The sequence below is a fragment of the Henckelia pumila genome, chromosome 4 (genome assembly GCF_033568475.1).
Source record: "Henckelia pumila isolate YLH828 chromosome 4, ASM3356847v2, whole genome shotgun sequence".
NCBI lineage: Eukaryota > Viridiplantae > Streptophyta > Magnoliopsida > Lamiales > Gesneriaceae > Henckelia > Henckelia pumila.
In genome coordinates this window covers 140,175,668-140,189,150 of record NC_133123.1, presented here as the reverse complement: position 1 = coordinate 140,189,150, position 13,483 = coordinate 140,175,668, and the positions used below count along the sequence as shown (strand labels likewise).

Here is a 13,483-nt window from a genome sequence, read left to right as displayed (position 1 = left end):
CTAAGACTGTGGATTGCATCTTCATTGGATATGCAAACAACAGTAGTGCATATACATTCCCAGTGCACAAGTCAGTAATTCCTGATATACATGAGAATATGATTATTGAATCAAGGAATGCTGCATTTTTTTAGAACGTCTTCCCTTGTAAAGAAGGAAAAGAAAAGAGCTCTTCCAAAAGAGTTCATGAATCCACTAATGAGGAAACTCATGAAAGTGAAGAACCAAGGCGTAGTAAGAGAGCTAAGATAGCTAAAACTTTTGGTCCTAATTTTCTTAGTTATGCTATAGAAAATAATCCAAGGACCTTAAGCGAAGCGTTATCTAGTCCTGATGCTCCGCTTTGGAAAGAGGCCATAAACAGTGAAATAGATTCCATCATGCAAAATCATACTTGAGAATTAGTAGATCTACCACCGGGAAGCAAACCTTTAGGATGCAAATGGATCTTAAAAAGGAAATACAAAGCTGATGGAACGGTGGAAAAATACAAAGCAAGGTTGGTGGCCAAAGGATTTAGACAAAAAGAAGGGTTGGATTTCTTCGACACATATTCACCTGTTACGAGAATAACGTCTATTCGAGTACTTATAGCAATAGCTGCTTTAAATAATCTCAAAATACATCAAATGGATGTAAAACGACATTTTTAAATGGTGAGTTAGAGGAAAAAATATATATGGCACAACCTGAAGGATTCATTGCTCCCGATCAAGAAAGAAAAGTGTGTCGACTCATTAAATCGTTGTATGGGCTAAAACAAGCTCCTAAACAATGGCATGAAAATGTCAAATGGATTCAAGATTAATGAGTGTGATAAATGTGTTTATATAAAAGGTACACATGACTCGTATGTAATTGTTTGTCTATATGTAGATGACATGCTCATAATGGGTAGTAATCATGATATCATCATGAAAACTAAGAAAATATTGACAAAACATTTTGATATGAAAGATATGGGAAAAGCAGACGTTATCTTAGGAATTAAGATTATAAAAGCACCTGAAGGAATTATCCTAACACAATCTCATTATATTGAGAAAGTACTTAGGAAATTCAACGCGTATGATGTTACGCCCTTAAGATCACCCGTGGATTTAAGCTTATATTTATCCAAAAATCGAGGTGAACCCGTATCTCAACAACAATATGCAAGGATAATTGGGAGTCTAATGTATATTACAAATTGTACTCGTCCTGATATTGCATACTCAATAAATAAATTGAGTAGATTTACAAGTAATTCTAGTCATGATCATTGGAAAGCGTTGGAAAGAGTATTTAAATACTTAAAGTATTCAATGGACTATGGATTATATTATGCAACATATCCTTTTGTACTTGAAGGATATTGTGATGCAAATTGGATTTCAGACACAAAAGGCTCGAAGTCCACAAGTGGATATGTATTCACCATCGATGGAGGAGCTGTGTCATGGAAATCCTCTAAACAAACGTGTATAGCTCGTTCAACAATGGAATCGGAATTCGTAGCTTTAGACAAAGCGAAAGAAGAAGCGGAATGGCTCCGTAATTTCCTAGAAGATATTCCGTGTTGGACGAAACCAGTGCCAGCAATAATGTTACATTGCGATAGTCAGTCGGCTATAGGTAGGACACAAAGTAGTATGTATAATGCTAAGTCAAGACACATACGTCGAAAACATAATACCATTAGACAGTTGATCTCAAATGGTTTTATCGCAGTTGATTATGTAAAATCAAAAGATAACTTAGCGGATCCATTGACAAAAGGTTTAGGGAGAGATCAAGTAAACTGCTTATCAAAAGGAATGAGATTAAAGCCTACAAAATTAAAAGATAATTCATAGCGGAAACCCAACCTTGTAGATTGGAGATCCCAAGATATTGGTTCAATGGGAAAATCAAGTTATGAATGTTCGTGTGCACTTAGAACTTCGTTCTATTCTCATTCCTAGGTTAAAGTGCAACCTGTGCAAGTAGTGAGGTTAAGTTTTAACAAACTTTTAATGATTCATATATTTCTATAAGAAATAGAGTATGACAGGATACTCATATAATAGGAGGTCACCTATTTAAGTGTGAAGACGGGCCGCTTCAATGAAACACTTAAGAATCCAAGATGTTGTCCAGGCCAAAATGGACATAACCATGAGAACAAATAAAGTGTGAAAAAAATTATTGTGTGAATACTGTTGTCTTGGTTTACATCAACGACTGAATAGTTCAAGACATCACGTTCACTAGGTAGCCTAATAAATCCGATAGTAATTCACTAAGGAAGGTTCAAAGCAGCAAGCTACCTCTCCCCATGCAATAATTTTTCGTAAGAAATTCTGTTTTAACATATGCATACATATTCGCATAAATCACATTCATGTGGGGGATTGTTGGAAAATTTGTTTGAACAAATGTTGGGAAATTGGTGGTGAATAAGATAAATGCTCATTGTCCCACATTAGTAAAATGTGGGAATATATGTCTAAATATATAGCCTAAATTGAGACAATGGGTTGGGGCCCCAAGGGGTACCCATGTTTGTTAAGGGGAGCGAACCTAGTCTAGGCTAGGTTCGAACCATTAGCCACACGCGCGCCGCCGCCGCCGCCATCCGTCCGTCCGTCCGCCTCAGTACGCAATCCTCGGCTGAGTGTGCATCCAACTGATACATCCGTCCGCATGCAATTGTCCAACGTCTATAAATAGACAGCCCCACTTGCATTCATTCTCACCAATTCACTCATTCTTTTCTTCTCTTGTCTTGCATAGAGAGTTCTGATCTCTCTCATTTTTTTTCGTTAAAAAGTTTCTTCAAAACACTTTGTGTTCGAAGTTCTTTGAGTTTGTAGTGTTACTACTCAAAGCTGTCAGCGTTCTATCTTGGGAGACATTTTGCGCTAAACCCGTAAACACCTAGGCGGGGCAAATCTGTCTTAAAGATAGAGAGTTAAACTCTCGGCTCGCTGTTTTTGTGCCGTTGATTGCGTACTGAGGTTGTTCGTGATACTTTTGATAACAAGCCACGTTAGCTTCCAAAATACGAAACTCAACCTCAATAAGTTAAACCCTTACATTTCTTGTTACAAACATCGTGTTTGCTGATTTCTTTTGCATTTTATTTACTTTCATTTGGAGGGGTACCAGCTAGCTCCTCTCTTCAGTTATTTTCCGGCTAGTATTAATTGGAGTGACTACGATGAAACACCATCCTGATTCCTTCCAATACTCTTTGTTTGATTTCGGGTGCACTCTGAAGTCTGAACTTGAAACTTTAGGCTCGAATTAGATTCAAATCTTGGATAAAGACCCTCCAATTTTAGTGACTATATATGAGTACTGTGCAAAAGTGATTGTGTTAATTCCAAGTTCACCGAGAGGAATAATGAAATAAGATGAATATGTGTTTGTGTGTGTGTGTGTGTGAGAATCAATTATTTTTGTAATGACAAAATGTCACGAATTAAGATGCAAAAGACAACTATATATACGAGAAGGCCATGATAGAATTAGAATATCCATCCCGTCTGGTATCTATTAATGCGTGAATATGAACAATCGATAGCTTCCAAAAATGTGAAAGAAACCCAGTAAAGGAGATTATGGTTGAAGTCTGAAGAAGGAACAATTGGCAACTAGTTTGTGATCAATAGGGCCACTAGCCATCGTGACTATTTCACATGCAAACGTACCCAACATGTCATCATCATCACAAGATCTTGAATTAATATTTCAAATCTTTTTTATTTATTGCTTTTGTTCGATCGAGGCTTTTAATTTCACAGTTGGGTTTTGTACGGATCGGATGTCCAGAAATCAATTTCATACATGCATGTATAGCTAATTTACTCGAACTCAAAGCAAATATTTGATTAATTAGTTTTCAGTCTCAATCAAATTAATAATTTAGGTTAGAATAAGAAGGCGATTGGAGAACCACCTCGAGAAATTTAATTAAAACAATTGAAAACCTTATTAATTAAAGAATTAGCGACTTCCATCTCATGCAAAAGGTTGGGCAACTAATTATTGGTTGATGGCAGGATTATTAAATCAAAATTTCGCATTCAAATCATTTTTATATATCTCAAATATATCGATCGTATAAAAAAAATTAATCACGAAACATGCATCCAGCTTGCCTAAAAAATATGAGACCTTTTTTTTAAAAGCAATATCAAATTAAAATATCTTACATGCATGCATAGAAAGTGGCCAACCCAACTGCATCATGTGAGAGGCAGTCAATACATACATATACGCTAAATTTATAATTAACTAGTATTCTGACTCTGTCAAGTGGTGACTGAGAATTTTTATTCATTTTTGTATGAGGGTTTAATTTAATTTAATTTAATTTAATTTAATTAATTGTGCCTTATCAACTTTAAACTTTAATTCTGAATGAAAATTATTATGCATTAAACTCCAAGTGGAAAGTATATCTAAGCGCTCATGCCCACATACATGTCATGTTAGCCGCCCTGCAATTAATTATCACATGAAAATTTTAATTAATTTTAGGGCAACGTGGCAAATGCACGGGGTGTAACCCGAATATAATCTGTGGTATTTCAAAATGTCAGAATCTCATTAACCATGATAAATATTTATACGGTACTTATATACATGATAAATCATTGATCGTTAGATCTCTTGTTAGAATAATATCCTTATTAAGATAGGTTATATTGTCATTTTAAAGGCATTAAATTTATAAAATTACAATATAAAATTAAAAATGGAAAAATATTTTATATTCTTAAATTTGAATGTTTGACCCATGGGCCATGCTATTTTAATTTGGTCATTCCCACTAAACTAAAACTTTCCACTTCAATTATTTTATTAAAAAAAAAAAAATTTGAAGACCATATCTCATCTCACTTATTATTAAATGTGCGTGTGTTTCAACTTTTTTGTTCCATGAAAGAGAGAAATTAACAATTCATTGCCATATTGAAGCACCCTTTAATTTCTCTTCCAAATTCCTCTCACTTATTTTCATGGCAGTCCTCAGTTCCATACCGGAACCTGAATCCAAAAAAAAGCACCAACGACCCACAAAGGCCAAGAAAATACAACAAATAATAAGCAACCACGTCCCCCCAGCTTCTTCATGGGACCAAATCAAGAACCTGCTCACCTGCAAGCAAATCCAGGATTCCAAATTAATCCACGATCCCTCCAGGAACAATACTAACGCCGGCGCCGTTAATAATCCAATTTACTCCTACTGCAGCTCCACTTGCACTTTCAGGGATGTTGTACACGGCAACACCAGGGTGGCGCACCGATCTGATCACTCTCCGGAGGGCAGCTCCGAAATCAGGTCTATGAGCAAGAAAAGTACTGCTGGACATGGGTCGGTCAGATCCGGCGGAGGCTGCGGTGCTGCGGGCAGAGGCATGCAGTTGAGGAAGCTCTCCGGGTGCTATGAGTGTCACTCCGTTGACCCTAGCAGGTTATTATAAGAAATATATTATATTGATCGAAACTCAAATGTAGAACTATTAAAACTCTGATCCAACATATCCACAGGTACCCATTGGCAAGGACAACAATATGTGCTTGCTCTGAATGTGGGGAAGTCTTCCCAAAAATTGAGAGTTTGGAACATCACCAAGCCATCAGGCATGCGGGTGAGTCATCATCTTTTAGTACCCTTTTCCTTTCCATGTAATATATTTTGATGCAATTCAATATTATCAGAGAATATCCTTTAACTAATTTTCGTTTTCTTCAATTATGTATGTATGTATGTACTTTGATATATATGATCTCATGGGTACGTAAATGCATTTTATCCTTGGAATATATATATTTAAGATGAGGGATCTCGGTAATATATATGTATGAGAAACGTACGATATTGTGATGCATGCATTCTACTTTTTAAATCTTGTTTCTTAAATTATTTGCTTGGTCTGCAATTGGCAATATCGGAACTGTATAATATATGGTTTAATTAATTTGCATATAATTCTTGGTTTGTTACAGATATAATTATGTGTGTTTTTACAGTGTCCGAGCTCGGGCCAGATGATTCGAGCCGCAACATAGTGGAGATAATATTCAAATCCAGCTGGCTTAAAAAGAACAATCCTATCTTCAAGATCGAACGGATATTAAAGGTCCACAACACGAAACGTACGATCCAACGGTTCGAAGACTACAGGGATACGGTGAAGACACGCGCCACCAACACCTCCAAGAAAAACGCCAGGTGCGCCGCCGATGGAAACGAGCTGCTGCGTTTCCACTGTGCCACGATCACGTGCTCGCTCGGCGCGCGTGGCTCGTCCAGCTTGTGCGGCTCCATTCCAGGTTGCGGGGTCTGTACCATTGTCCGACATGGGTTCCAAGGGAACAAGGTCGGTGGCGTCCGCACCACGGCGAGCAGCGGCAGGGCTCACGACGGTCTCGGCGGCTCCGGCACGCGCCGCGCGATGCTGGTGTGTCGTGTGATCGCGGGGAGGGTGAAGCGCGTGGCGGAGGATGCGGCGCTTGACGAGGATGGGGCAACGTCGGTGGCTGCCGGCTCCTGTGATTCTGTAGCCGGCAACGGCGGGATGTACTCGAATCTCGAGGAGCTGCATGTGTTTAATCCAAGGGCAATTTTGTCTTGTTTTGTGGTGATTTATAAAGCACTCGACTCCTAAGCATGCACCTTAATTTTGTGTGTTGAATTGTAACTTAATATAGCTGGTATGGTATACCTTATGGTAACCAAATTGCTTAACTTGTAATATATTTCCATGTAAAATCTTAATATCAGACTTGTTTTTGGTCAAAAATCAACCAGGTTATGTTTTTAAAAAAGTTATTAATTGTATCATCACGAGGTGCTCGAGTTAGTAAAATAGGTCGGCATGCAAGAGTTTGCTTCTTGTCACAAAAGATTTGCACGTTATTGTTATCTAGTTAGGTACCGTTTGGTTTGAGGTATGGTATAAGTAATATATAGATAAGTAATATAATGTAATAAAAAATAAATAAGAAATGATAGTTAAAATAGTATTAGATTTGATTGATAGATTATGATTTATTTGATTTGATTGATTAAATTTTATATAAAAATTTTAAATGAGAATTTTATTCTTTTAACAATAAATAAAATAAAAATTATATTATTTATAAGGGCTAATATAATAATTTGAATTCAATGATTTGATTGATGTGAGATAAATAATTAATGATTTGATTAATTTAAAATAAATAGTTAATATATAGATAAATAATATGATGAAAAAAAACGTGAGATAGAATGAGATGCGTTATACATGTATTAGTAATATGGTGAAAAAAACGGTGTCCTGACTCAAATGTTATAGCTGCACTTCTGATTAACACAGTCGTCTATTATTACAAATTGATAATTTTATATATAATAATAATTGTACCAAACTATTTCAAAAGTTCCAACCTCCAGTCCTCCACATTTACCATATACTATATATAGTAAAATTTTCAAATGCAAGATTTAAAAAAAAAAAAAAAAAAATGGAGGGGTACTCTTCATATTTAATTGATGGGCTGGCAGTGGGTGAAATTGATCAGGTCAATCTGCAATTACATTTATTGCCCTTGCTGTGGGTCTCTTCTTTCTTCTTTACACAGTATCCAGTGGGATACTGTGTCTCAGACAATTAATTTGATCTATCTTAAAACATTAAATCATAAATTATTAGTTTACTTTATTAGACCATTATTTTTACTGTATCGGTCTCCATAAATTTCTTGTGATTTCAATACTATCAAACATCAATTTCAGGTAATATAACAATTAACTATTTTGAAAAGTTTCATATGTTGCAACACATACATAATTAACCAAGTTGGAGTTCGACATATCAAATCACGTTGAAATTAAAAAGAAAAAAAAAAAAAAAGACTCAAATCTCAATTCAGTCACCAAAAATTGTACGGAAGTTAATTATATTACACAAACGAATCTTGATTCTTGCTGGCCTCAGCTCATGCATGCATTTATCCAAGTCCTGACATCATTGCATACACACACAAGATCAAATAAAATATGTTTACATGTTGTGTAATATATATATTTTTCCTTGTCTTTAATTGGACCCATTAATTGCTAATAATTATACAATGCACAAGTATATAATATAATTAATTAAGATGTTGAACTAATTATTATCTTGTGTACGTAGTATATGATATGGTAACGTTGAATTATTTGCTAGCTCCTACAATCTAGAGATGAAAAACAATTGTTTGATTATGATTAATACAGTTACTAACTTTTTATAATTTTTCGTCCAGCTAATTAACACGGGAGCAATGAAATGATTTTAAAAGACTCGAAATAAAAAATAATTGAGTGTTAGATTAAATATAAAATTATATAGAAAAAAAATAATTAATTTGATCTCATGTCCTGCATTGGATTGGCCTAGGCTAATCTTCACTTGAATTAGTTGTAACTAAGATTCGTTAGCAAGGCGTTGACCTTTAGTGGCTTTGTCATTATGATTACTTTACTTTGGACGTATATATAATATATTAATTAATTACCTTTGCATTGATATAATTAATTATTGATATAAAACAAACAATCGATCGATCTGAGTATTATATTAATTTTTCTTACTTCGGACTGAATATTTTGTTCTTTTCATCGGGTCAAAAAAAATTTCCTTTAAAAGAAAATAATGATTTTTCCCGATTAATCGAAATACGATACAAAAAATTATTTTTCAAATTACTTAAAAAGCTGATTAAAGTTATGAGTAGGAAGTGATTCTCGATAATGTCGATTAAATGTTACAATATCTCATGAAGGGTTGATATATTTTTGCATTTACAACTAGAGAGTATGAAGAGTGGAGAAATTGAACTTGTTATAATCTTATTACTTACACGCTCCTTAGCTTTCAAGGTAAAATAGAATCAGAAAAGCTCTCAAATGGATGTTCAAGTTGGTAGCAAGTAAGCCTTCAGCACTTGACTACTGGTCAAGTTTTTGATTATCCATACCAACACTTAACTAGCATGTTACACAGAACTTATGCAGTTCGATTTATCACCTGAATAGTGTGGTTTACAAACTATTGTGTTAGTTCGGAGTTTAGTTTATCCAAGGCGCACTGAAAGATTACGGCTCCGAGTTCTCACGTTATAAAATAAAATAAACATCATAGAAGTTTCATTCTCAGATCAATTTAAATCATTTAAGTCCGAATATCGTTATAAATTACAATCACATACTTTGCAAACTTGATTTTGAATGTATAAAAGTCAAGTATAACATACTTTCCTCACCATTAGCAGCCTTGCACAAACTCGACAAGAACATGTACAAAATATACAGAGAGGCACGTTCCTTTAAAATTTTTTTTTTCCTCATGATGACCCCATAGGCGCCATGGTGGGCTGGATGAAACAAAATAAAGTAGTCCGATCCATTTCTTGTTTAAATAAACTCAAATCTGCGCACTTTCAAATTTGAATAACACATGGGCCCAATAATTGTTGTCCCCAGTCCAATTACTTACAAAACATTATCCCAAACAGTCCTTTGTGTCTTGTGAATCCTTCGTCCGAATAAAAAATAGTTTTTCCCCTAATATGTACCTTAGTATTTTAAATATGTTAAATTTTCCCAATTAGTTCTCTGAATATGATTCCAAAACATAATATATACTGATACATATATAATGTGTTATTATTGAATTTAATAAAGAATAAAAATTTAAAATACTGGAAACAATGCAAATGTGTGTTGGTGAACACTGAACATAGTCTTCTCCACCCGACCTGTCACCACCTTACGAAGTTCTTGTTCTCCCACGGCATCAAATTGAATATTCCGACAAAATTAAATATTTAAAAAATATATAATAATGAAAATTTAATCATCTTATCCACTACTCATAAATTACTTAATAAAGAACGGAAGATGATTTGACAAATTAAAAAACGCAAGAAAATCATACAAAACACAACGCTATTATCACCAATTAATCATTTATAATCCCAAAATTGTTAACGATGCATTTCATTTCATACTTTCTTGAAAATCACCGCTTAAATTAATGTTAGTTAACATCTTCAAACCATAAAAGTAATCACACGTCTGATATAAATATAATTCAACAAATTAAATCAAGCCAAGAAATCTTGATACACTTCAAGCACGCACTTTCCCATGTTCATTCAATCTTTAATCCTCATTTCTTAGTCTATTTATCTTTTTTATCTTGTATATAAAAAGATTATAAATACAGCGTACGGTTAACTGTTTTCTGAGTTAGCATCGAGAAATTATTAAGGTGGTGGGTCTTAAACCCCATAAAGCTTCACATTTTTCCTAGTTGCTACATAGTTTCTTGATCTGATTCTCACCCACATTTCGACATTAATGTCGTCGGTCACAGCCACCACAGCACCCGTCGGATCACTCCGCCCCGTGCGATCCCCGGCGCCCATGCGGTCCAGAGTCGCTATGAGCGCGGTCCGAGCCAACAGTACCGTTTCAGCTCATGATCCCATTCTGACCAAGTTGCAGAGAGACTGCGCCACCCCATTGCCAGTGTTGCGTCACGTGGCCGATGCCATGGCGGAGGACATGCGGGCTGGGCTTGCGGCGGATGGCGGAAATGATCTCAAGATGATACTCAGCTACGTTGATGCTCTGCCCACTGGGTATAGCTAGCTAGCTAGTACATTTTCTCGCTTTTGATCTGATCACCAATAAGACCGACATGTTAAAATGTAACATTATTCAATCCTCAATTCGAAAATTAATATAAGGTGGATTTTTTAAAATTAAAAAATTTATAATGTAAAAGACCTCATATTAGTTGATCCTATCCATAGAAAAAAATATTATCTTTTTCTGTCAAAATATTATTTTTAACTTTAAATATTGATCTTGTTTAAAACCATCATAATTAGATGGACAACGCAATTCATAGAGTTAGATATGAATGTCTACGTTGAATATCGATTTAAACTAGTCTATATGCGATTTCAATCGATTTTTAGTCGTATAATTTGTTCATAAAATTCTTAATGATAATAGTCGTCATATGGTAAAATAATTGGAGTTGATTCGTTTAGTTGGTATGCATTCGAAGGAATGAAAAGGGGTTGTTTTATGCATTGGATCTTGGCGGTACAAATTTTCGAGTTCTAAGAGTGCAATTAGGAGGAAAAAGTGAAAGAGTGGCCGCCACTGAATTCGAGCAAGTTTCTATTCCATCGGAATTAATGTTCGGAACCTCTGAGGTAACCAAGATCAAATCTTGATGAATTTTTGCCTACACCCATCATACATATTTACATTTTATTTTTATTTTTTTTTGCTTTTGATTAGGAGCTTTTCGAATTCATCGCTTCTGGGCTCGCGAAATTTGCTAATAAAGAAGCTGGAAAGTTTCATCTTCAAAAGGGAAGAACAAGAGAAGTGGGATTCACATTTTCTTTCCCAGTGAAGCAGACTTCAATCGATTCAGGCATCCTCATCAAATGGACGAAGGGATTTGCCGTTTCTGGAACTGTTAAGTGTATATTTGCATATTTGTTCATATTTATATTTACAGCCTTAAACGTGTAAAAATCTGTTTTACAGGCAGGGAAAGACGTGGTTTCATGCTTGAACGAAGCAATGGAAAGATTGGGTATGAACATGCGAGTATCCGCCTTGGTACATTCTTGTTCGATTGTTGACCATCATCCTTTACTTATGGATCAAAATTATCAGATTGATTCTCATTGTTCTTGTGCCTTCGGATTTGTTAATGTTGTCAAGCTAGGTTAATGATACGGTTGCGACATTGGCTGGAGCTAGATACTGGGACGATGATGTCATGGTTGCAGTGATTCTAGGGACAGGAACAAATGCTTGCTATGTGGAGCGTGTGGAAGCTATTCCCAAGCTGCTGCTTGATCCTAACTCAAAATCTGGAACTGGAAGCATGGTTGGTGCATTTTTTTCACCACTTTATAACAAGGACTCCTCACATTATGATCTATAGAATGTTTAAATTCCAACTGTTTAGATTGTGAACACGGAGTGGGGAGCATTCGCAAATGGGATTCCTCTGACTGAGTTTGATAGAGAAATGGATGCTGTGAGCATCAACCCTGGGGAACAGGTAGTACATTTTGTTCTTGATTCCACTCTTTGTTGAAGTACTTGTTCGGATTTGAAAGTGCGAGGCGATTTATAATGGTAACAGATATTTGAGAAAACGATTTCTGGTATGTATCTTGGTGAAATCGCCAGACGGGTGCTGCTTAAAATGGCTAAAGAAGCTAGATTATTCGGTGAGTCTGTCCCCGAAAAGCTACAGATCCCCTATTCTCTCAGGTAACAGATGAAACTTCATAGAAAAGTATGTATAAACACAGGCTCATTTCATTTACACTCTCACCCTTAACATGCTGCAAACTGCATTGTTTTAGGACACCAGATATATGCGCAATACAACAAGATTCTTCCAAAGATTTTGAAGTTGTTGGATCCATTCTACATTAAGTGTCAGGGGTAAATTCCGAGTACTTTCAAATTTGATTCATGAGTTCATTTGCTCTATCATGAATTCATGATGAAATATATGACTCGATGTCAGGTAAATTTGAACCCGAGTTCAAGAAAGATTGTGATAGACGTGTGTGATACAATCACAAAGCGTGGTGGGCGTCTAGCAGGCGCAGGAATCGTGGGAATTTTACAGAAAATGGAGGGGGATACGAAAGGGCTCGTCTTTGGGAGTAGGACGGTTGTGGCGATGGATGGAGGGTTGTATGAGAATTACCCTCAGTATAGGAATTACCTTGAAGAAGCAGTGACAGAGCTTTTAGGAGTGCAAGTGTCGAAAAATATAGTTATAGAGCACTCAAAAGATGGTTCTGGGATAGGGGCTGCACTTTTGGCTGCTACAAACTCAATGTATCAACATTGATTTCTTGAACAAAATGTTTTGTCTATTGAATGAGTATGAATATATGTTTTGAAATCAACAAACTATTACTCTCATTGTTGTTAATATATTTAGATGAATGTTTTGTTGCTGCTGTTATATAATATTGTTATCAATATTATTATAGAAATTTTCAAAATACCATAATTTTGTTAATTCCTATCGACTATCTATTCTCATTTTAGATTTTCTAACAATTCTTGATAAACTATGCACCAAATTTTCTCTACATGCTTTTGTTTTATTTAAAATCTCATATTTTTAATTTCTTATCTCTAATATAATTATTTCATAAACGATTTTGTTTTAAATTATTATTTTTATAATGCTATTATTAATTATATCATTATAATATGAATTTTAGAAATTTTTTTTTTATAAATATTATTAGTATTTGAATTGTTATATCTATATGTGATATCATAATTATTATAGTTTTTATAAATTTGTGCGAATAATTAGATTGCATGAAATGCTGCTTGTGAAATCTTTTTCTTTAAAATTAAAATGACAGAAAAGAAAAAAATCTAGATTGTTTATTTTTTTTAAAA

The 13,483-nt window shown here is 34.9% G+C and overlaps 2 protein-coding genes across 2 annotated transcripts; both read left to right on the top strand.

Moving 5' to 3' along the window:
• Positions 1-4,905: 4,905 nt before the first annotated feature.
• On the top strand, positions 4,906-6,797 carry LOC140865553 (uncharacterized). The gene is made up of 3 exons (XM_073270231.1): positions 4,906-5,446; positions 5,524-5,624; positions 6,007-6,797. The coding sequence occupies exons 1-3, from the start codon at positions 4,989-4,991 to the stop codon at positions 6,642-6,644; spliced, it is 1,197 nt and encodes a 398-aa protein (XP_073126332.1). The 5' UTR covers positions 4,906-4,988; the 3' UTR covers positions 6,645-6,797.
• A 3,569-nt stretch (positions 6,798-10,366) lies between these two features.
• Positions 10,367-12,914, top strand: LOC140865552 (hexokinase-2, chloroplastic). The gene is given in 9 exon segments (XM_073270230.1): positions 10,367-10,650; positions 11,085-11,235; positions 11,324-11,506; positions 11,579-11,653; positions 11,763-11,927; positions 12,009-12,104; positions 12,189-12,319; positions 12,415-12,496; positions 12,582-12,914. Coding segments are annotated over 9 exon segments (1,500 nt in total).
• The last annotated feature ends 569 nt before the right edge of the window (positions 12,915-13,483 follow it).